The sequence below is a fragment of the Alosa sapidissima genome, chromosome 4 (assembly GCF_018492685.1).
Source record: "Alosa sapidissima isolate fAloSap1 chromosome 4, fAloSap1.pri, whole genome shotgun sequence".
Classification (NCBI taxonomy): domain Eukaryota; kingdom Metazoa; phylum Chordata; class Actinopteri; order Clupeiformes; family Clupeidae; genus Alosa; species Alosa sapidissima.
In genome coordinates this window covers 12,267,970-12,292,389 of record NC_055960.1, presented here as the reverse complement: position 1 = coordinate 12,292,389, position 24,420 = coordinate 12,267,970, and the positions used below count along the sequence as shown (strand labels likewise).

The following is a 24,420-nucleotide window of genomic DNA, read 5'->3' as shown; positions in this document are numbered from 1 at the left end:
CAGAAAGTCACGTTGTGTCTGCTGTATGAAGTGTCCAGTACATCCAATGCATCCTCATAGATATGGGTCAAGAGATTAGTTTGTCTTCAGCCTTTGACAGAATAGACAAATGTAATCATTATGTAATAATGGCTTGTTGTTAGCAGTCCCACATATACCATACTGTATATCCAGGCAAGTTTGGTCACTTCTGTAGATGACATCCTAAAATGGCACTACTTGGGCAGTAGCACTTCTGTTATCTATTTAATTCACTGATGTCCATGCTGACAGTTGCCTTTGGATCTGCACTTCATGTTTCATACCCCAACAGTCTCAGTCTGAACCTGTTGAGTGGACGGGCAAGCTCTCTGTTATCAAAAAAAAAACACTTGATATCTAGTTATTTCACTTTGTGCTGTTATAGATCTGACTTTGAGGATTAAATTCGAAAGCCTGTGGCTTCATGGTTTTATGTTTATGTCATAATATCCATCGCAAGCATAACAACCATTTTTTTCCAAATGTGCTTTCAGCAGGAGACAGAGCCTGCACTAAGTCCGCTGGCATTGTTCATGGGAAAACAACTTCTAAAGGGCAGGATGTATTTATTGCATTTTCAGTTGGCTATTACTTAGCAGGAACTTCCTGCATGAGTCCTATTTTCCAGAAATTCCTTCCTTCTTTGCTTTCTCCGCCTCAGAGGTGCATACAAAGGTGTGGCTGTGGGGTTTTAGTTATTCATGGACAGACAGAAGGATCACTACACACACACACAGACTGGGATCACTGTACCTGACAGAGACTGAGGATATCAAGGTCTGCATGTGTTTATAGCAACGTTTCTTGTTAAAACACATACTGTACAAAGGGATTGACAAGAAACTTTGTTAGTTAGTGTTTTGGCAAACGTTCATAAATATTCAGTGACCGCTGGAGACAGAGAAACAGGTCATGTCAACAAACAATTAAGACAGGAGGACAGTGGGAGGACAAACACAACTGAATTCAGGTAAGAAGGATTCGCAACTTCAACTTATCTCTCTCTCCTAAGTGACTCGGACAGGAACATAAGACTATGTTGTTAGACATACAGACATACACATTGAGAAACTAATTGGTAAATATTATGTTGTTTTTTTTTATTTAAGAGTAATGAGGAAGCACAATAAACAACTCTGGGCTGGAGTGAGTGCAGTATATGCTTCAGAGAACCCCACACGTCACTGTTTACTTCTCTGTCAGTTCAGGAACAAGCAGGAATGAACGATTCTCCATAGAAACAAGAAACTGTTTGTAGAAACTGTCAAGAATCTTAGAGGGAAAAATAATGATTGACTATACCAAAAACGAGATCAATGCTCAGCTTTATAACTACCCGATAACTAACTTTTTGACATGATACTACTGCGTCTTTATTTACACTGCTGATGCACTGGACAATATTGTTTTCCCCTCTTAATTTGAATTGTATTGTTGATAGCCATGCAGTATTTCAGATAGATGTTTTCTTTCTTTTCAGGAACATGTCTGTAAGGCAAGTACCCATCATGCCCACCAGTACAGTTTGGCACACGCAGGGGACACTAGGTCCCTCTGGTTACAGTGAGTCAGCAGAGAGCCCTGCCGACAACCAACCTGAGTGCTCCATCTGCTTCAGTAGATACGACAATGTCTTCAAGACTCCCAAGCTCCTGGACTGCACTCACACTTTCTGCCTTGAGTGCCTCGCACGCATCATGGCCGTGTCAGACGACTTTAATAAACCGGTAAAGAAGCCAGGGGAACCCGGCACCAGAATCTCCTGCCCCCTGTGTCGCCACCCCACCGCGGTGCCCAGGAGTGGTCCCCCAGCTCTGCTGACCAGCACGGAGGTTCTGCAATGCCTGCCGCAACACCTTCAGCAGGAGGAGCATGTGAGTATGATGGGCCGGAGGCTGTGCTACCTGAGTCCGCAGCAGCCCACCCGTATCTGCATCGATATCGGCGCCAGCAAGCCGGAGACGGCGGGGGAGGCCAGGCAAGATGGTGCGCAGCAGGCTGGACGGAGGTGTCCGCCTAGCTGCACCGACTGGAGGAGGCTGCTGATGCTGGTCATTTTCACACTGTTGCTCATCGCCGTGGTGGTATGGCCACTTCACTGCATTGTTACCAAACACTCTCTCTCTGACTGCTTAACCTGCACCATGCCACCTACGCAAACACCGATGACCTCTACGCTCAGCAAGTCACAGTGAGGCAGGGCAGAGACAGACACACGTGCCAAGCGCACTGAGCCCTTCCTGATAGTGTCATAGGTCATAGGACTCACACAAGGACAAATGGAGACAATTCCCTGTCAGTCCATGACAGTTGATGATTTTACACATTAGACACCACAAAGCCACCCACGCAATGGTGGCACACGTGTTATATCTATGAAGAAAGGTTTGTACCTTACCTGTGTTTGAAGTGACAAATGTTATGTTGAATCCTCCTGTCAGTAAATATTGTCAGCAATCTTTCTTCAATGATCTACTGGATAAACAAGATTTACAAACTGTACATTTGTACAGATTGAAAACTAATCTGATACACTGTTGCAACCATTTTTTATATATAATTTTGTAAAGAGAATATGCAAAAGAACAAAACAAATAAAAACTGTAAATATCACTATATACATGCCATATTGCCTGCACTGGACACACTTAAATGTGTGTGTCTGTGGAACACAAACACGTTTGAATCATGGTATTTTGAACCTTAGTAATTGTTATGATTATATGTTTCATGTATTGCTGTTAAATAGAATGCTAAGATAACAAGAGCAGTCAGATGGCTGAATATGAATCTTTATACTGATCCTGATCATCATTTAAAGTGGTGCTCTGAATATTCTTGTGTTTTTCCACGCGATAATATGAACTGTTGATAGAACAGGTATTGTTAAATTATGATTGAAATTAAAAGCACCTGTTGCCAAACAGGCATATCTATGGTGTGGTGTGGTGTGTACTCAGTAGGTCTCTTAATGTGGCACATGAGCAGGCCAAACTGTTCATATCTTCAGAAATGCCATCAAATGTAATGTATCCAACAATCTCACTACTCCTGACAAAATGATCTACTTCTAGCTCAAGAGAAAGTCCGGGGTACTTTATCTGTCCCTCTCACAGAAGTGACAGGTCATTTGGTGATTAGGGATCAATGCTGCCTGGCTGGCAGCACCTGGGACGTCTATTTAGGGGTCCTGAAATGGTACTCCTCTGGGGAGAAGAGCAGTGGAGCAGAGCGCAGTCCCTTCCATGTGATCGGACACAGGACTCTATTTATATCATGCGGACAGATAGGCCCCCCGACCACCCTCATGCAAGGGCAGAGGGACGCCAGAGGACATAGCCTACTCCTGCACATATACTCACCCACACAAACATACACTATGCCAGAGGGACACTCACACTACCTTTTGAACTACTTTTAAAGATTAAGGTGAGTTCATTATGCACTAACAAGCAAGATTGAAGTGTGGATGTGATACATTATTACTCACACGCTGTATCCACAGAAGGACTCCCTCTGTTTTCCGAGTTGATGTGTTCGATGACTTTGAAGATCTTAGGGCAGTTAAAATTGTTTAAAATGACCTTGTGGAGACTCAACTGCCTGATTTAATTCATCATTATTTTCATGTGTTGAGCAAACAAACAAAAACAATCTACTTTTGGAATAATTAAACTTACTAATCTAAAATTGAAGGGCATATCCATCATAAATGTGTATTTCTTAAATGTGTTAGATGCAATTCAAAATGCACTGTACCTGTACTTTAGCATTTAGCATTTTATTTATTTTTTAACAATAACTGTTGTTATGTATCTCCTAAGCATTGAGCTCAACTGAGGACATTGATTTGGTTTTAAACACTTATTTGTCAAACTGCTGGACATGTGCATAATACCAACAGCATAAGCCCAGATGTCATGTCACATTACCAGACAGAATCCTGAGGAAGTGTTGTTACTTGTTTTCCCAAGGGAGTCAGGACATGGGGGGGTGTTATGGCATGGGTATTTGCTGCAGTGTTGTCAAGTGTTTCAGCTGGGCACCGCTTGGTCACCCAAATCCAATGTAGTTCTAAAAGCGACAGTCAGCGGTCGACTGTATGTTCAGCTGTCTATTTTGACAGACAGCACCACCCAGTACCGATAGTGTGTGATCAGTCTTTAAATGCTCATCTTTATTTGATTTGATGTTTTTTGCAGTGTAGCTTATGTTTGAGTACTATTATGCGTTATCTTGAGCAGGCTTATGCTAGACGTGTTGTGAAATAATGACCTTTAAATGTCAACCTTAAAGTGCTGATCATTTGACATGCAGTATATGTACACACATGGTGTGGTGCAGTTCCTGTACACCGGTACATCTCATAGACTGAATCCTACAGCAACTAAAAGCTTGTTTATGGCTGGTTGGGATGACTGGAAAATACAAATGAGTGACCACCAACTAGTTTGAAACATCAGCATTTAAAATTGTAATGATGATTTTTAAAAAGCAAATGATGAAAGCAGCAATAAATAATGGTCTAAAACTAGCAAACTAGCAACCTACAAGGCATGGAAAATCTTGTAAAGACCAACAACAGCTACGTTGGCACACTAACTAGTGCCTTTTGCCAAACGAGTTGGCAATGTTGTGCAATGAGAGATTATCCTTCATTTTCATGGGCGTGTAGTTCTGGCCGACAGTGCTACATAGGCCACTGCCAGGCCAAAGGAAACAACAGGTGTGTTTCTCTGTCCTTCATTTGACCATACCTTCAAAATGAGATTGAAGGCAGACGGCAAACAGCTGCCCACAATAAGTCGAGTTGAGCAGATACCATGCAGTGGAAAACACCTCGGCTATAAACACCTCAAAAAGGAGCAAATTACTGAATATCATATAAGTACAAAACCCAGTGTCTTAAGAATTCTAAACACTTTAAGAAAGCAAGTTGACTAATTAGTGAAACATTGTATTTTTTCCACACATCTATGTTCAGATAATCCTATAAAAAGATAATAGTAATTGATGTTAAGTGTACTATAAAACCTAATTAATTGTCTTGGAATATCACATTCTCTCAGATGCTGGATGAATTTCCCAGCCATGGATGACTTGGACCACAGTGTTCACATTGCTGAGCGTGACTGGAATAGCTTCTACGAGGAGAGCGAGGAGTGTAACCTTGTCCAGGCAGAGCTAGCTGGAATAGATGACTCCGGCCTCAGTGACGATGATGAGCCTGCAAATCCACCCCTGGAGGTGTTCACCACAAAGTGTGCAGAGGATGCGTGCCTGGGTTGCAGCACTGCATCTCCACTAAACCACGAGGAGGAGGAAGGAGCAGCAACCGCAATAAATCAATCCCAACACGACATACTGACCTCCGAACAAGAGTCTAGCGTCAGCCTTGAAGAGGAGACACAGACACAAGTCTCTCATCCTGTCCCTGTGCCTTCAGAGGTCCCTAAAGAGGTAGATGGTGTGGATCAAGAGGATGTGGACGTGTGGACGTGTAGTCCAGACGTGACCCAAACATCAGAAACACAGAGCGAAGCGGAGAAGCGTGGTGGTGAAGCGGACTGTCCGGCCGAAACGGACCCCACGGCTGAGAGGAAGGAGAAAGAGCGCTGGTTTGTGACCGTGAACGACAGTCCAGTGCAACTCCGGTGCCGTCCTGGCGCCGCGTGTCAAAAAAAAAAAAGAAAAAAAAAAACTTCTAGGAGGACAGCCCGCAGCGTTGCCGGGTGGGAGCCATACTTATCGCAGTCTGAGACAGAAGCCGAGACAGAGAGATGTGAAGAGAGTAAATCAGACCTAACAGAGATGACTGAGAAGTGTCGTTCCACAGTTTCACAGCTCCCAGAAAGACTTGTGTCATCAGAAAACATTCACATTATGCCACAGGATCAAGCTCTTGATCTAAAAACATTTGATTTACCTGATCAGCAAACATTGTGCAAAAAACAAGAAAATGACTGCAGGTCAGCCAACCTAAGTGTTGACCATTTAAACCAGAACAAACAGTTCACTACCCAATCACCTCTTCTTTTCTCTGCCTCTGAAAATCCCCCCTCTATCCAAATTTCCAAATTATCTTCAGAAAAACAAAACAACCCTCTACCCCAAACACATAAGTGCATAGCAGATAATAGTAGCCCCAAATGTCCTGTAATTAGGTTGAATGAAACCACATCAGCTGACTCAAGCAAAACAGAAGAGAATCCACTAGGGAATCCATGTAAGACATGTGCCGACCCTTTAGATCCTCCTCACACTACTGACCCGCTTCCTAAGCGCTTAGCAACCTTCAACACTGACGGAGGCGAAGCCCCTTCTCCACTGCCAGAGGATTCTGAAACCAAAGCCTGGGTCAGCGAGGAGTCACTCACTGAGGCACTTAATCCTGCTCGCCCAGTCTTTGCTATTTCCTCATTCTGGGATGAGATGGAAAAGCTGACAATCAACGACATACTCCATCTGCGATGTGGGGATGACCAATCTCCATCAACAGATGCTTACCATTTGCATGAAAGTATAAGTCTCCCCAGTACATACAACAGTAGCCCTCTTGACCCTACGGATACCTGTGAACAGGACATGGATGCTTTAGACAATGCCGATTCCGACTATTTCACGCACCTGGATGACTCCAAACCAGACCGCTCGAGCTGCGAGTTCTCCACTTTCTCTGATTTTGACGAGGACCTCCTGCAAATGATCAACACCAGCTGCAGCGCCAGCCCTGAACCACAGGAGAACCTGAGGGAGCAAGCTCAAACCCTGACGTTCTCCGACTTGCCATACTCACAAGCAGCCCTGGCTGAAGAAGACATGGAGCTCGCTAGGCGGCCCGAGCCCGAGTCTGAGTTCCCACAACTCTACTTTGATACGGGCATCCCGCTGCTTCTATGTTCAGACGCAGAATCAAGTTCACAGACCATAAGTCCTGCTGGAAGTGAGTACAGCATGTCTGCTCTGGAGTCAGAGATTGTGAGGGAGGCTTGTTTTACGAATGTCCTGCAAGACGAAGGGGGAAACCAAATGCTATTTTTCCCCTATGAGGAGACCCAGGATACTTCCTTGCTCTTGGCAGAATGTGACATTATGATGGCAACGCAATCACCTCTATCCACTTCCAGTTTTCTGGAGGATTCCCACGTGATCTCCTTCACTGAGATGACTTGTAAAGATGCTAGTATATTCAACAGACCCAGTTCGGACGACTCCCTTCAAACGTACTCAGAAAAGTTGTCAGTGCCAGAAGCTTATGACTATTTTTTCTCAGACTTTGACGAGAGGAACCTTTTCTTCCCACTAAAGCATGGGCTAAAGGGAGGGGAAGCCCAAACGGTCCCCATTTTCTCCTGCTCACGCTCTCTGGTCAGAGACTTAACATTTCCGGAGGTGGAACAATTCATCGAATCAGAGGAGGAGGATAACTGGGCCCCGATACGGGTGATATCTCGCTTTAGCGTCCAGCAGGGCTCAGGAAGCTCTTCCTCGGCGGCTGCAGGCGTCTACCTCTACAGTGGACGGAGCTGGAAGAGCATGCTATCTCTGAGGAGGACCAGGCTTGCTAGGATGAGGAGCAGCTGGTGCCAGAGGGCCAAAGCCTGGATGTCTCCAGGGATGTTCTTCAGGGCGCTTCGGCGCTCCACCTCCGTAGCTGATGTGACCCGAGGCACCTGCTCCTCTCTTCAGGTGTTCCATCTTGGTGATCCCATCCTCAGGAAGCTAGCACTGGAGCAGATACGACTCCCAGACCAGCCTAATGCATTCAGTAAGTGCACAGCAGGATAAGTAACGGCTGCACTAACTACTAACAAGCCTGGAATGATAAAAAATCGAATGGGCCTGTTATCATACTCATCAAAGCTTTCAAAATCAAGGCATCTTGTTGCACCACAACATGATTTTACAAGACAAAAAGCAAACTATAACCTGAAAGATTGAAAAGGCAACAATGGCAGGTCATCTTAAGATAATGCTCCCTCTCTCTTCCTCACAGAAAAGAAATGTTTCCTTTTCTCTATGAGGCAATCGGACATGTGTTTAGTTTGCATTGCCTTTGCATCTTGGGTGCTGAAGTCTACAAATCTACAAAGCAGAGATACCTGGAAGGCAGGTAGGTGTCCATAATGTCCTCTTCACTAAAAGCGACTCAATAGCATCATGATAATTGGTAAACAAGCCACTGATTTTGTTCTTTCTTAGAATGAAATTATAGATCTTCATAACACTTACAATCAACCTAAAACCACTGCTGGCACTCCTGTATTGAAATGTGACCTGTGCTAAGGGAAATGGTAATAAGGGTATTTGAGAATAACTACTAATTCATCCACTTATATTTCAGCTCTTCTGGCAAATGTGAGTGCAATATCAGCCATCCAGTACTTGAGGCGTTATAAGCGTTATAAGACTGCTGAAGATGAGCCGTGATCCAGCAAGTTTTTTTTAAAAGGGGCCAGAACAAGGAAATCATTTTTCACACATTCGATAACTTCAAATCCACAGATAACTCCAAATCCACAGAAGTGCTGTACAATCATGTACAGTTTTTTAAAAATATAACTTTCTTATTTTATCTCAAGGATTCCCAGAGAATAAAAGAAAGTGAATCTGTATCTGCATTTACAGTGGAAATTGTATGGTCGCAAGTGTAATTTCCATGTAGAAGGTTGATTTGGACCACATTACAGCACGGTGTATGAGGGTAAGGTTGTGTGTCTGTCAAAAATGTTCAGGGTATGTCTAAGGATGCAATGTCAAATAAATGAAACACAGATAATAATGTCTGAACTACATTAATATATAATTAATATAAATATTAATAAATAATTCTATATAATAGAGTTTTTACAACCAAGGTTCCTGACATTGGTTGTAAATCCAGTATTGGTTTGTACACAAGGTCCAGGGAGCATAATTACAGGAGATGATTGTGTCCAGATTAAAACATAGCTGGGCAAGCTGCAAAAAGACAAATGAATGTTTCTGACTGATGAGTGGTTTTCACTGATCAATCTTTGTAGTCAATGACAGACTTATCTTACGGTTGAAGGTAACTTTAAGGTTGATGTGTAGCTGGAAGGTGTTACAAGTGATTTTAACTGGCTTTATGAAGCGTATGTTTTCAAGGTAGCAGGCCAAGGTTGTGATGTAAGGAATGCTTAATGGGTGTCTGGATATACTGTAGGAAAGACAAGTGAGTTATCTGCCTTGTTATCTGTTTTGCTGAAGGTTGTTAGTGGTTTTATCAGAAGACTAGTGTGTGATTGTGAGAAACAATACATTTATACTTGTGTCTTTACAAATCGTCCCCTTAGAATTATAAGGTTGTCATTTTTTTCAAAACTGAGTTATTGAAATATTCTTATTCTGTGCCAACTTCATAAGGCGAGGCGAGGTGTTTCTTGAAGCTGAATGCGTTTTTGGCTTGCTCCACTTATCAATATAACTCTATGGAACGCCAAGGAATTTGAAAATTCAATATCTCAGAGCTACTAAGAATGCAGATAGAAGCCTATAATTCCAAGGGGACAAACTATATTGACATTTGTGCCAATAATTGTTATTCAACTGTGAGTGACTCAAACCCTTTCGGACATGTTTTCTTTAAGATTTATGGTGACTAAATTGTGACAAACAATGCATTTACATGTGTCTCAACAAATACAATGACATTTGTGTGCACAAATATGATCAAATTATAGGCAACAACGCAAGAGCACCCATGTGTTGTTTGAGATGTATGTTGACTGAAAATAAATACGTACTGTAACTGCGGAATCACTTCTTGTTTTAAGTTTGATTTTTATTGATCACGTTATGACGCATCAAGAAATTAGGTATGACAAATAAATCTTATTTGTAATGTATTTTAACAACCCTCTTCCAAACCGTGTCTACTTTCAAAGCACATTATTTTGAAAGAACAAGAAAGGACATGTATTAATACTATGGTAAATTTAGCTTTCAGAAATATAGTTAAGAAAGCAGGAAGAGCAAGGGAAGACAATACAGTATTGGTGACATGCCATGTTACGCACAGGTGAACTATTTTTATATCAAAAATCCATTATTGTAATATTTAGTCATATTTAATATTTCCTCAGTTAATATATTATTTTATACATATATTATTTACAATCTCAAAATCTGGTCTTCACAACATACAGGAGGTCTCTATAAACGCAGAGACCTGTCTATAGTGTTATACTTAGGGAGTTTGGACAGCACCTTTGACTCTAGATACATTTCTCTCTACTGTGCTTCTTACATGATAACAAAGTTAATTCCTCACCTATGAAATCTGAGAGTAATATTCATGCAAGGAAAATAAAGCAGGACTAGAGTTTTGGAGTTAACACTGTACAGTAAAATATAGATCAAACATGTAAAAAAAAACATAAAGTAAAAACCTTACAGTCTTTAGCACCCTTTCTACATCACAGACATTACAGACAGGATCTCCTAAGTGTTGCATTCCTTGGGGAGTGACCGGGAGGAACAGTGTTGGATAACATACCATGCCGAGCCATATCACTCACTGACCTGGGCATAACATGTGCATGTCCACAGGCACGTGTGTTATGACTGCTTATCCCCCTCTTTCTTCAGACGACTGAAACAGAACAGAAGGAAAACAGTTTTAAGGTATATGGAACAACAACATTTTATGTGTAAGACATACTACACAACTAGTGATAAGTAAAAATCATTTCACCATCCGCATAATATGATATTTGTCAGTGCAATATAGTGCGATAAATATCCTATACTATGGGCTCCGTGCACTAGCTTACTTGAAGTCGGCAAACCAGTTTCCTGTTCGCTGGCATTGCTGTTAACAAGCACCTGAAGAGGAGTGATTCAGTTGTACCACCGAAAATCCTTCCCTCCTTATGTTGTGCAGCCACTGCATGTAGGCTGGCATTTTTAGGAAAAAGGTGGGAGCTAAAATTGCTTTTATAACGGCTGGTAGCCGGGCTGCACACAGCAGTGCTCCTTAGAGCCCACGGACATTAAGACTCACGTACATCGTATTTCTTAAGTTTTGGTACAACAAAAACAACCAGACACAAGAACAGCTTCTTTCCCTCTGCCATCACTGTACTGAACTGCAGTTAAGTGGGGTCATCCCCTCTTTGGCCATTCACTTACTTATCCCTCACATTACATACCTATCATCCCAATATGCATCTTGCACACATTACATGCATACATTTGCACTATATCTTCTGCACTTTATATCCACTCCACTCCATGTGTACTTGTCTTGATACTATGCATTATTGTATATTGTATTTTGTATATTATGTTAATATGTTGATATGTGCCTACATGTATATTGTTGTCTATATTGTACAGTATGTCTCTTTATTACTATTGTCTATAATGTTTTACTGTACTACTACATGTATTTGTACTACAACATATCTATTTGTTGAATGTACAGAGAGTTTAACACCTACCGAAGTCAAATTCCTTGTATATGTATACAATATGTATATCTTGAATATGTATACAATAAGTATACTTGGCCAATAAAAACTGATTCTGATTCTGAACTAAAACACTCATCTTTAGGTGCTTGTTGACAGCCATGTCAACAAACAGGAAACTGGTTTGCTGACATCAAGTAAGCTACAGTAGTAGCCATATTGACATGAAATAGTAGGGCAAGCACAGGTGTTACTAAATACATTAATGAAGTCTCTGTTCAGTTTAAGTGTAGCCGAATCACAACCTTAATGAAGTCATTAGTAACACCTGGGCCAGCCATATATATTTCATGTCAAAATGGCTGCTGTGAAAAAGGTCCATCAGGCGACCCGTTGAGAGTCTGTGTGACTTTGGCCTAACACGTGTGGTGAATACCGGTCAAATATACTTACCTGTAATAGTCCTCCTGGCCAGGGAGGGGCCCTCCGTGCAGGTGGTGGTGCCCGTGCAGCCACTGCTGCTCCAGCGCCAGCCTCTGCAGCTCGGCCGACTGTGCCTGCATGGCCTGGAGCTGGTGCGCGGCCGACATGCTGGGGGGCAGAGGGCCCTGCAGCTCCCGGGGGTACGCCACACCTGGGGCAACGACACCAAACAGGTAAGTCACTTTGGACTAAAGCGTCTGTCATATACCATAACTGTAACCATAGAGAGAGCAGCAACACACACTGCCGCCACTTCTCCTCTTACTCACACACATGCACACACACACACACATACACACACACACACACACACACACACACACACACACACACACACACACACACACACACAGGGTGCACAAATGTATATTGATTTATTTACTCAACTTTTTACTCAATAATATTAGATGACACTATTATTCATATTTCACCCTTAAAATGAAAAGGCCACATACTTAATGTACAGAGTTTGTACATGGCGGCAAAGTGCTCAGTACGGAGTTCAAACTCAAACATGTAAGGCTGTACTTGGTGGTGACAGAAATGAAATGGTGGCGTACCGAACAGCGGGTGACGCAGCATCTCGTGCTCATGGGGCAGCTCGCTGAGGAGAGCGTTGGGGACAGACCCTGGGGGGTACGGGAAACGTGCAAGACCCGGGCCAGCCGCCAGAGGGTCAACGAGAGGATGCGGCCCTGAACCTAGCAAACACGCACACACACCAACACACACAGACACACACAGCAAACAAGTAAGTTGGGTCTGTAATAATAACCAGCGGCTTCAGACAAAGTTCTACACAACCCGACCAGCCCCCTCATTATTGAATGTAAAGTACTACGGAGGCCCCAAAGGACCATAGTGCACCATCTTTTTAGAAGTGGGAATTTATTTTTAGAGCCCCTTTGTGTTCTCTTGCAACAGTTTTGTGTTCCATGCCAATTCTTTTGCATTCCCTCGCAATAAGTTTTGCAATGGAAAGCAACAGTATTGCGAGGGAATGCAAAACGTATTGCAAGGGAAATCAAAACATATTGCGAGAGAACACAAAAGAGGCTCTATATAACATAAATTCCCACCTCTAAAAAGATCATTCCCACCATGGCCCTTCAGGGGATCCGTCCAGTCCACTGTAAGTCAAGGGTCTCAAACCTTTTTGGGAATGAGGGCTACCTGAAGGACCCGAAATCATATGCAAACTTTTTTTTTGCTCTTACTATGCGTGTGAAAAGTGTGTATGCTTTCCGCTTCCGTTCTTGTTTAAAGAATGAATGGGAAAGGGATTCGAAGCAATTTGTAAGGTATGACCAATATCAAGTTAATGTTACAAATGTATGGCGTTTTTAAAATGGTTCTGGACTACAATTAAATATCTATTAAAAAACTTCACAATGGTGGGTGTTTTTAGGGCGTGATCTGTAGGCATTTTTTTTTAAAAGGTGCGCTGCGGGCACCTCATAGGCGTCCCGCGGGCAGCGTGTTGGAGACCCCTGCTGTAAGTTGAGCTGAATGGTCAGTTTTAGCTACACATCAGCTGTGCAGTAAAGTGTGCTGCTTTCACCTTGTGCGAGCGAGTCCTGCTGGTGCAGGTGGAGGTGTGAGTGGATGTGCGAGTGCTGGTGGTGATGCGGTGTGACGTTGAGCATCTGCAGCCGCGCCACGGGATCGTTGGCGGCCACCGAGGCCATGCGCTCCGCGTGGAGCCTCTCCGCGGTCAGCCGCTCTGCGTAGCTCATCTCGGGCCGCTGGGAGAGCCGCTCGCGCTCCAGCGCCGCCCCCACCGCCGGGTGGAACGTGGCGAACGGGTGCGGCTGTCCGGCGGCGGCAGCGGCGGCCGCCGCGGCGGCCATGTGGGGGAGCGAAAGCGTGCCGTGACGGGCGAAGTGCTCCATGGCGCTGGCGGACGCGGCGGCCGCGTGCAGACCGGGCGGCGGCTCCATCTCCGGCGGCTTGACCTCGAAGCCCGGCTTCATGCGCTCGCGGATCTCCCTCTCCCGCATGTCGCGCAGCTCGCGCTCCCGCAGCGCTGGGTCGCCCGGGTACAGGCCGGGCATCTGGTAGGCCAGCAGGGGGTCCCCGGGGCCCAGCTGCATGAAGAACGGGTGGCTGCGGTTGGTGGGTGACATCACGTGCGGCCGGGCGTACTCGCTGAGCGTGCGCAGCGCCGGGGTGTCCGGTCCGATGTAGGGGGGCACGGCGGCCACTGTGGTGGGCGGCGGCGCCTCGAAAGGCGGGCGCATGTGGACGTGGGCTGGCACCTGGGACTCCATCACACGGCTGTCCAAAGAAGAGCTGGACGCTCTCTGAGAGAGGGACACAAAATGAGGAGATTCAAATGACTGAATATCACAGACAGTAACAAACCACACAGAGCATTACAGATCGTTATGGGTCGCTCCAGTAAGCTAGTGAATCAGACTCTTACGGAAAGCTTCTCCGTGCTCCTCTCTCTCTCCCGCTCTCTCTCCCTCTCACGTTCCTTTTCTCTCTGCCGGGCGTTCTGTTCACTCTCCTTCCTGGACCTTTCTAAGTTTTCCTCTCGCTTTTTGGCCAGCTTGGACGAGGCCAGTGGAGTGAAGAACAGGTCAGTGCGGGAGCAAGAGTTGTAGCCTCGATCAAGGACCTTAATAAACCTGCAATGGAATGGCAAGTACATAATTAACTTAAGACAATCTTTAGCAGCAAACATATTTCTATTTTTCTCACATATTCACTTTTAATGGTCTAAATATGGATTTAGAGTACTGTAATTTCCCAACTTTTAGCCGTGGCTTATACATTGATTTTGCAAAATTTCTTTAGCTATTTAGCAAAATTTCTTTAGAGTTTAATACACGGGGGCAGTTAATATGGTATTAATATGGTTTTGTTTCTTTTAACTTGCATGAAACACGGTCCTGTGGCTTATACACAATGCAGCTAATACACAGGAAATTACTATAAGTAGGATTTAGTGTTATTGAGTATCATTGTGTTTACCTTGCTGACTGGCTGGCATGAGTGGGCGTGTTGACCACAATGGGCTCCGGCGATGGGCTTCTCCGTACAGGCGGAGGGCTGTCACAGTCCTCACAGGAGTCGTCCATGGGCTCCTCTTTGATGTGTAGAGACGGCATGGTGGCCACAGAGGAGGAGGAGGAGGAGGAGGAGGAGGAGGAGGAAGCGTGAGCAGCATGGGCAGCGTGGGCAGCATGGGCGGCGTGAGCAGCGTGGGCGGTGTAAACGGCGTGGCCGGCAGACTGCAGCGCCGGAACGGGAACGGAGGGACACTGGGAGGCGGAGGACAGCGAGAACGCGGGCGAGCCGGACGAGAGGTCCGGGTGGTGCGGCCGGTGCGGCAGGAACGGGGGGTGGTGGGGGAGGGGTGCGGGTGGGCCGTGGCCCGCCTTGACCAGGTGGCACTGGGCCAGGGGCAGGTGCGCGGGGTGGGCCTGGGGCATGATCTGCAGCGGAGGCGGCTGGGCGCAGGGCGGGTGCTGCGCGGGCAGGGAGGCCAGCGGCTTGAGGGCCGGCGGCGGGGGCAGATTGGGGGGGATCTGCAGGAAGGGCGGGGTGGCCGCGGGCATGTGCGGCGGGGGCTTGTGGGAGTGCGGGATTGGCGTGGTGGGCGGCGGCCTGATCTGGACCGCGGAGGGGGAGAGCGGCTGGCGCACGGGGGGAGGGAAGCGGGTGGGGAAGACCTGGCTCTGAGGAGGAGGAGGAGGAGGAGGAGGAGGAGGAGGAGGGGACTGCAGGCCACGCTGGGTGGTCTCGTGGGACACGTGTGATGGGAACGGAGGCCCCTGCAGCAGCTGGAAGGGGCCGGAGATGGTGTGAGTGATCCGCGGCTGCTCAGGGGCGGGCGGCGGGTGGCTAGGGGCACAGGAGACCGGGGGACGAGGAGGGCAAGCCGGGGGAGAGAGCCGCTGCACTGGTGGGACCACGACTCCAGGAGAGGGGCCGCGCTGGCATGGGGCGGGGGCCTGGACAGAGGGCTGGGCAGCGGCGGGGGGCAGAGGCAGAGGCCCTGGTGGGGGGTACGGCGTAGTGGGGGGCAGCACCACCGGCTGTGGCGGTGGGAGAGTCTGGGAATCAGAGTCACTCTCGTTGCCCTGCAGGGGGCTAGGCAGGCTGGGCGAGGAGCTGAGGTTGTCCTGGTCAATGTCTTTGGCATCGCTGCTGCCCTCGTCCTGGGCACTGCGGCTGTCCGAGCTCTCGGCCTCACCCTCACCCTCTCCTTCAGACAGAGAGTCCGGCCCTTCCTGGAAGACCGAAGAGAAAGAACACACATACTTACTCGCTGCACAGTGAGAAGTTATTCATTTCTCTCTTTAAATGAAGTAACCTGCCATGGGCACCCACGCTATCCTGGCCACTAGATGGAGATAGCTGCTATTGGTGCTCTTGCCTAATGACCTAAATACAGGAATTCAAGTAAGACTGGACAGAGACAAGAAGAGAAGGTACAACGGCAAAATATTTCGGCCAAACTGCCTAAATTCATTATCTGTGTTTCCTTCTACGTGAGAAATTCTACTTGTTCTTTGAATCCTTAACTTTTTAATCATCTCCATTATTTTATTGGAGATGACCGCTCGGTAAGAGCGACAAAGGACAGTTCTGTTTCCTCTCACCTGAGTCTTGGATCTTTTACTGGCTTTAGTCTCGTTCTCATCTCTGTCCTGCGTAGTATCCTCTCGTGGACGTTTCACCCCTTTCGTCAGCGGCGTCTCCACTTTACCTTTCTGTATGATTAAAAAAAAAACACACATCAGGAAAATATGAACATATCTAGACCAAAACAGCAATGTATGATGAACAAATCAAGTACTGTAGTCCCAGAAATTATTTTTAAAAATGTTAATGAAAACATGTCCTAGTTCATTTTCACCAATCCCAAATATGAAACATAGTAGACATATAGAAGAAGCTAATTGTAAAGTTTACATATCCTAAATGAAATGATGGTATTTGAAGCACAGGTCTCGTCATCTACATATTAAGAGTCGCCATTTTGTAGGAGGTAAATAATTAAGAAGCAGACCGTAGTTACCTTATTGGTTTTCGGTGTGTTGTTCTTACTCTCCGCATGAGAGGCTCGGGTTGCCATGGTGGAGGAGTTCTCTCTGCAGGGGGTCTGTCCTCGAGACGGAGGATACTCGCTGGGCGACACTCGCCCGTCAGGGCTCATTCTCTTGTGCAGCTCCTCGTTAGGAGACGTCTTTCCATCAGGGCTCCCGGTCAGTCTCTTCCGACCACTTCTTAGAGAAGACATCTATGCAGGAACACAGGAATTTGAAAGGAATTCATTTACATTTCGTCCTTGCTTATGTTTTGCCTGCGGTGTAAATTCCCAGGTATGCCTCATGAGAGGCACTCTACTCTAAAGTAGCCCCGTAACAGAGCGTTTCGACTGAGTAGTTAGCAAACGATTCCTGAAAATAACATAAAATGAAATGCTGCATGAAAACACAACTAAATGCACTGGGATTATAAGATCAGCTTCAGAAGCTCAGCTACAGCAATGTGAAGTGAGATCTGGTGTGAACTCTGAACTGAAATCAAAACAGGAGGAGGAAGAAGAAGCACTCCACACTCTTACAGGTGCCCTGCTTCGCCGCGTCTTCATCCCGTGCCGTCCCCCGGTACCATCCTCTTCCTCCTTCACAGGCTTGAACATGAAGGGGGGGTCCGCCGGTTTTGGGACAGGGGGCAGCCGCCGGTGTTTGTTGAAGTGGGTGTAGCAGGGGGTGCACAGCAGCATGTTATCCCTGCCTCCATGGTGCCAGTCCTTGGATGCTGAGAAATAGGAGTTTGCACAGTGCAAGGGTTAGAGGGTGACAAGAAAGGCAGATTACAACAGATAGGCAGACCTCTCTGACACACAATATTAATACCATGTCATCAATGTGCTAGTATCGTCCACAATCGTCAAATGGCCCTGAATGAATATACTATATATAAGAATGTCCACAAGGTTCTTAGTGGTCCACTCCAGCATTAGAGACATACATCCTCAATTTGAGCCCTCAAATTAATTTTGGCCTTTGAAACCCTAATCATGTTGGACATTGGATATTTACCATTTTAGTAATGTCCCAAACATTTGCATCTTGGGTTGACAAAATGGAAAATGTTTCTTGTGAGCTGGAAGGTGGATTTCTTTGAAGTACAGTATCACGGTCCGGTCAGTGGTTAGAAGTGAACTTACTTGTGGAGTTGCAGTGTTGGCAGAAGCTTCCCTTCAGACTGTTCTCGCTGTCCTCGCTGTCCAGGTCATCCTCACTGGCCGAGCTCAGCTCCACTGCACGGGACAAAGACACAAAATGATTATTGTTTTTATTTACGCATCTCTTCCCATCAATCTATTCACTTTCACTCGTGATCGTGCTATTTTAGACACAAACACATGTGTGCTTGACTGTCCCACTCAACACTGAAGTCCCCATCACATTCGTTGGGGCTCCGGAAAAAGAAGCCACATATGGATTGAAAGTGAAACAATCCTCTAACACTCTATCCTAACTGTTTCTGCTTTCTCCCCCAAAGTGTTGGCACAATTAGTCTCTACACGCACTGTATCCGTCCCCTTCAAGCTCAGTATCCTCACAGCTCCCTGTGGTTCCCTTAGACAGACTACAAGACTCTGAACAGGACAGACTGCCACACACAACACAGTCATCTGGAAAATCTTTTGCATGCCTTCCACTACTACCACCTCTATGGGCAAAGCTACATAAGAAATAACATTGTTAACACATGTTGCTGGTTTGCTCTGGTTTCACATTGTTGCTGTTGTCTCTCCCCCTCTCCTTACGATATACTGTCCAAAATGCATGAGAATGCTCCACACTTTGAGGCCAGCTTCAGTTCAGTTCTATTATCTTGGTTCTACAGGGTAAACGTGCCTTGTGGTAAAACAAATACTGTAAGCAATTGTAATTCACACATGATATTACATGATAACAAGAACATAAAATACACACACACATTAGCTATGCCTAATGTTCTAAGAAGAAGTACTAATGTTAATCACAGTGAAAACTGATAACCTGACTGTCATATATTTGATTGTAAATGGCCCTCCGTTGAGCTGGTCCACCATGTAGCAGTAAGGCTACAGGAAGCGACAGGATGCTCCAACTCACTGGATGGAGTACGAGACGGGGTGTTTGCGGTAGAGTTGCGGGTCTTGACTCTGCGTGATGCTGGTTGCCTCCGATGCTGCCGATAAGGTCGCAGCCCTGCTGCCTCTGGAGTCTTCTTCCAGTAGTAGTAGAACGTGATCAGTTCACCCTGCATGAAACACAATTAAAAATATGAAATATAAACCCTAACCATAACCATTACCAATAGAACAATGGCAGAGAAAAAACACACACACATTGGAAATGTCTTTACAAGAGAAGTGACTAAACTGGTCACCAGATATCCCATAATGTTCTGACCAACAGCAACCAGACAAAAGTCTAAAAAAGCTAACCGTTTTTTTGGTAGGCAGCAGCTCCTTCCGAATCCTGAAGAAGTTTTTGCCGTACTGCCGCAGGCCCTTAATGAAGCGTTTCTGGTCAGAGAGAGGATGAAGTGTCAGGCAAGAGACCACATTAAGCTCATGAAGAACCTTTGTGTATCCTCTGAGTCACTACAGTGTAATGGATGAGCTGGCTATAAGGATATGCCCAGGCAGGAGTCTCACCACTTCGTCCTCAGACCAGCACTTCTCAATCAGCTTGGGCACTGGCTTCTTCACCAAACACTGAAGGGCCTTTGCAGCATCGTAGTGGCTCTCATGAAGCTAGACAGAGAATATGAGCGACAGGAAAGGTGCAATCAGAGGGAGAATTCAATGACAGGACAATGAACAGAATATTTTCTCCACTTAATGAATTATCCTGCGTTATCCTTAATGGTTTGCTTTATTTGACTTCTGACAGAGCAGTATGTCAGACTGATGCGAGTGTGTCCTTCTCATACCGTATTCAAAGCGTTTAGTGTCGTATCATCACGGGAGGCTGCCAAGCAGCCGTCTTCAGTGGAGCCGCCATCACACATGCCTGCAAATGCTGCCATGCTCCTAGTATGGAGAGGAATACATGGAGGATGGGGTGAACAGAGAAACAGGGGAAGATGATCGCTGGACATATAATAATAACAACAAAAACAATAATAATACATTCCATTTTTCAAAGCGCTTTTCTAGACACTCAAAGACGCTTCACATGTTTCCACATAGATACATAAGTTACAAACAAACACACAAGGTATATGGACAAAGATACACAACCAGGAAACCCACAAGGTACATATAGACAAAGCAAAAGACAAAACTAGAGAGGTGGGCAATGAGAAAAGAAGGTCTGGGGGAGTCAATTAAAAAGTGAGTTTTGAGTGCCTGTTTGCAGGATGGTAGGGTGTTTTGATTAGTTTGATTGATATGGAGATGGAGTTTGATGTCACATTAACGGTGAGGTAGGTTGAGGATTACATGAAGACTAAAGGCCTTACCTGGCCGCTCTCAGGTACATGAGTAGGTCACAGTCGTTGACCCCAGGCATCCATACCAGCTCTTCATTCTCAGTCACAGCCTCAGCAACAGGAGTGGGAAGTGGCTGGAGTTCTGGAAGCTTAGCCTGAAGATATATAACATGAACATGTTATGGCTTAAAACTGTAGACGAGAAAGGTGACATGGTTTTAAAGTTCCATGTTTGGACAGTCAATAATGATACAGTTATGATGAGCAATGATTTACCATTTCAATAATCAATTTCACTCTATGGTTTCTGTCCATGTTATGATTTCATTACAAAATACTGAAGCTCAGAATAGACGAGTTCAGCGTATATCATTTCAGTTGTTATTGAAGAATTGGCATTTGTTAAAACAATGACAAAGTTATCTTAATTCACTTAAACATACATGTAACTATATAAAGGAATTCACAGTACAAAGCAACTATGCTTACATTACCAGTCAAAAAAGAGCCGAGGTCAAAGTGGTAAGATCTTGTGGTACATCTTCTATATGCATCCTTTTATTTCGTTGTATACCTGTACTCTCATACTCTGTGTGTGACAGCTAGATATGTACTCAGTGTCACAAACAAAAACTCTGTGCTGTGTCTACCTATCTTTTTAGTCAATCTATGAAGTGGATACTTTCAGTTCATCCAAAGTGTCTGAGCATACCTTCAAAAGGGTAACATGAGGTTCGGCAGTGTATCCTTGCTTTATGGGAATGGAACTGCCAGTACAGACATGTATGCTATACTATATCTGACATGCTGTCACTGATGTCTCATAGAAGCTCTGCTACTAACCTGGTGGCTTGGTCCCACTCTGATCTCGCCCTGTGTGCTGTTCAACTGCCTGCAATAGAAACAAGTCCACATATCAGAGGTGCCAATAGGATTTTTTCTTAAATATGAAACAGTACAGAATGCCCTATATGTTGACAGTATGTCATGTGCAGAAACACACACAAGCATACACTTCCCTTGACAATATTTAGTGGTCTTTCCCCCTCAACTTACATACAAGTTAATATACATACAATAGACATGACTCCATAGTTCATTTAACATATTATGAAACTCCAAAAAGGGCATCTCCCATTTTTTTAATTCACTCATGTTTTCTAATACTCACAAGATACACAAGAAAGCATACTGTGATCACGCTGAAATATATCAAATAAAACGTAATGCAAGTCCATGCAACAGCATTATACAGACAGGTGCCCCAGTATGAGAATTTGAATAAACAATCCTTAAGTGGCTCTGTAACACAGCTGTAAACTGTGCTCTAAAACATGAAGGCCTATATTATTCATGCAATGTTTTGAATCTGATTAATCAGTAAGGCTCAGATTTACCATGAACACTACAATATGCTTACTCAATCCTGACATCTTGAATTTCCCCTGGGGATCAATAAAGTATTTATCTATCTATCTATCTATCTATCTATCTATCTGCTTTTTCATTACAGTGCATACTCAAGAGTAAAATGGCTTGCATGTCAAAAAGAGGCTTTAGAATGACATTGTGCAGACTACTTTTTTGCAAGACAGAATAACACCCTTGTGAAGTTAGTTCAGAAGACTAACTGGCTTGGAATGAAGAAAATAATTGTGTAGCAATATATGCAAATGTAATGGGGACCAGTGTCATTAAAAGTCTTTAATGCAACATTTCAACAACAATAATAGATATGAGATATCCATGTTCCAGTTCGGTAAAGTACCACGATATCCTTGTTGATACTATGTAGGCCACCACCTTGTTTTCATACATAGCAGGTCAAGATATGATGCTCCTTTGATGATTCAAGACACTGGGTTGTTCTACTGGGCAGCCCAAATAGGCCGGCAATAATTACAGAAAATACACAGGCGTAAAAATATCCCAATATTTGAATCATCACGGTATTTGAACAGGAACAGGCCATGTTTTAGATCCAATAACATGCAGGGTATTTCCATATGCATCTGTCCAGCAAACAATTTGTTCAAGTAGGCCTATTGCCCTGCTGAGTTTTGTGGAGGTCACAAATATAGTATTATTGCGTATTTACCTAGTAACCCTACAGCCTATAAATTATGAGGAATCTCTGAATTTCAACATTGGAGTAACAATGCATTTCACATTGTCCAAAAAGCGTGATTGGGTATAATTCCATAAGACAGGTATAGTTAGTGGTAGGGCAGATTTCATAACTCTAATGACTTGACTCTAACAATGGTCCTAATTTATCCCTGTCCACACAACAGGTCAAATAAACTGTCAACTGTTTGTGTTTTTTACCAAATAGCACATCCTGAACCCAATGTCTGATATGAACACAATCATGCAAGGTAAATCAGATGCATGCTGCATAGGGAACAATTACTATTTATCTGATTGCCACAGGATCACAATTCTGTCATTCACTCCACTTAATTTATTAAAACTCACTTCAATGTCCGATACATCATTACCTTAAATATGATAACCTTCAAAGTATGTGATAAGGTCAAATAATTAATTATTTTCCTTCAACATGAATAGGCCTATATGCAAAGAGGCAATTGGTTTGCAGACATCCACAAAAAATATAGGCCCACATGCAAAAAATAGACATTTGCAATTGTCAATTCTGCTACAACTGAAATACTACTAACTATAAAAGAATAAATGCAGGCTAACTGCTTTCATACCAAATGAATGCCAAAATCATGAGTTGAAGCCAAAAACCGTATCTGCCAAACCCATATCTTAACCATCTAATCGCAATAATCACTCTAAAAGCCCTACTACTGTAGTATTTAATATGCAAATCCCGCCCACTAATAGAGAGTAACCAATCCACACACAGTAACATCGTTCCCTCCAAAGGTTACATAAATCGGGGCTCAAACCCTTCTTCAAACAAATCAATCAAATCGACGACGCAACCAGCTGAAAACACCCAGAAAAGTTGTATTACGGGCGTTGGTGGCTGTATTTCGTCAGTTTAAGGCTGCGCTTAGCTCTCCACAATACAGCCCACTCCGGAAAGGACCGACAACACACATCGTTTTTAAAGACAAAAATAATAAGAAATTGTTAACACCTAAACACATCGATGACAGCTTCATCTGCAAGGCAACATAAATGACAGACGTGACACTATTACTATAGCAATATAGCCTATATACTGCTTCGCTTCCAAAAGCCTGGTCTTCTGGCCTTGGCTAGTAATATGCAGGCAAAACAAGCTGTCAAGTAGGCAGCCACAAATATTTGCACTAAAATGCCGAAGTACGCTTAAGTATGAGTTCATGCAAGAGGCATTTAAACGACACATCCGATAAGAAAAAGTAAACAAACCTTCGAGGACTGAACAAGTCGTCCATGTCGAAGACTGTCGTTAGTGTTGTCAGTTTGTTTAGTGCAGCGAGAGCTTAAACTATGCTATTCCTCTATTTCATACCACTCAAAATGGAGGATACGCTGACTATTTTCCCGAGCTCATGCAATGACCTCAGTCCTCACGCACAGCCTACTAAGATCCCCTTTCTACAGGCATAACTGAGCATGTGCCGCGACCACTGTAATGGGATCATCCCTGAATATCCGGCCTCACCACGAAGAAGAGCTCACGCATCGCCGCTAGGCATAACATACAGAAGCCTGTGCAAATACAGAGAAAAACGAACGCAGGAACACGGAATGGCGACAACCATTCAGCTTCGTAGCGTAGGATTTTCCGCAGGCAGGGCATTTCATTGTAGCCGACACCGTACGCCCTCTGGGTTATATCGCATTAAAAGTAGACACTGCTTGCTCTGACGATGCATGCATGTCTATACGATTTAAAAAAAAATAATAATATATATATATATATATATATATATATGTAGAATTACTAAGATACATTAAAGTCTAGAGCAATTATTTGCAGCGTAATGGATATGATATTGAACATTATTTTCTCTATTATGGAGAGACACTTTAACAATGACAGTGAAAATAAAAATTCTCT

At 44.4% G+C, this 24,420-nt stretch overlaps 3 protein-coding genes across 6 annotated transcripts; 2 read left to right on the top strand and 1 right to left on the bottom strand.

The window, feature by feature from the left end:
- The first annotated feature begins 475 nt into the window (after positions 1-475).
- LOC121706865 (RING finger protein 223-like) lies at positions 476-2,634 on the top strand. The gene is made up of 2 exons (XM_042088924.1): positions 476-991; positions 1,502-2,634. The coding sequence occupies exon 2, from the start codon at positions 1,506-1,508 to the stop codon at positions 2,214-2,216; it is 711 nt and encodes a 236-aa protein (XP_041944858.1). The 5' UTR covers positions 476-991; positions 1,502-1,505; the 3' UTR covers positions 2,217-2,634.
- A 536-nt stretch (positions 2,635-3,170) lies between these two features.
- Positions 3,171-9,804, top strand: LOC121706864 (PPARGC1 and ESRR induced regulator, muscle 1). Its single transcript, XM_042088923.1, has 4 exons — positions 3,171-3,450; positions 5,091-7,789; positions 8,018-8,134; positions 8,366-9,804. Exons 2-4 carry the CDS (start codon positions 5,098-5,100, stop codon positions 8,449-8,451), a joined length of 2,895 nt encoding a protein of 964 aa, XP_041944857.1. The 5' UTR covers positions 3,171-3,450; positions 5,091-5,097; the 3' UTR covers positions 8,452-9,804.
- On the bottom strand, positions 9,802-24,192 carry rereb (arginine-glutamic acid dipeptide (RE) repeats b). Of its 4 annotated transcripts, none has more exons than XM_042088919.1 (17): positions 23,766-24,192; positions 21,237-21,285; positions 20,424-20,548; positions 19,893-19,992; positions 19,615-19,713; positions 19,402-19,482; positions 19,067-19,214; positions 18,130-18,222; positions 17,515-17,717; positions 16,972-17,193; positions 16,553-16,663; positions 14,919-16,180; positions 14,365-14,572; positions 13,501-14,242; positions 12,500-12,661; positions 11,910-12,090; positions 9,802-10,636 (listed from the first exon to the last, which is right to left on the bottom strand). In XM_042088919.1, the coding sequence occupies exons 1-17, from the start codon at positions 23,789-23,791 to the stop codon at positions 10,603-10,605; spliced, it is 3,846 nt and encodes a 1,281-aa protein (XP_041944853.1). In that variant the 5' UTR covers positions 23,792-24,192; the 3' UTR covers positions 9,802-10,602. The 4 variants fall into 4 exon arrangements, with proteins under 4 accessions (XP_041944853.1, XP_041944855.1, XP_041944854.1 ...); XM_042088921.1 differs by having other exon boundaries at positions 12,500-12,640; positions 23,766-24,191; XM_042088920.1 differs by having other exon boundaries at positions 17,521-17,717; positions 23,766-24,191.
- Between the last annotated feature and the right edge of the window lie 228 nt (positions 24,193-24,420).

Excerpts from the sequence above, each read along its gene's own strand:
- LOC121706865 (XM_042088924.1), top strand. The coding sequence starts at position 1,506 with ATGTCTGTAAGGCAAGTACCCATCATGCCCACCAGTACAGTTTGGCAC.
- LOC121706864 (XM_042088923.1), top strand. The coding sequence starts at position 5,098 with ATGAATTTCCCAGCCATGGATGACTTGGACCACAGTGTTCACATTGCT. Across the intron at positions 7,790-8,017 it reads AGACCAGCCTAATGCATTCA|AAAAGAAATGTTTCCTTTTC; the intron begins GTAAGTGCACAG and ends TCTTCCTCACAG. Across the intron at positions 8,135-8,365 it reads CAGAGATACCTGGAAGGCAG|CTCTTCTGGCAAATGTGAGT; the intron begins GTAGGTGTCCAT and ends CTTATATTTCAG.
- rereb (XM_042088919.1), bottom strand. The coding sequence starts at position 23,791 with ATGGACGACTTGTTCAGTCCTCGAAG. Across the intron at positions 19,993-20,423 it reads ATGTACCTGAGAGCGGCCAG|GAGCATGGCAGCATTTGCAG; the intron begins GTAAGGCCTTTA and ends TCTCCATACTAG. Across the intron at positions 16,664-16,971 it reads ACACACCGAAAACCAATAAG|AAAGGTAAAGTGGAGACGCC; the intron begins GTAACTACGGTC and ends TTAATCATACAG.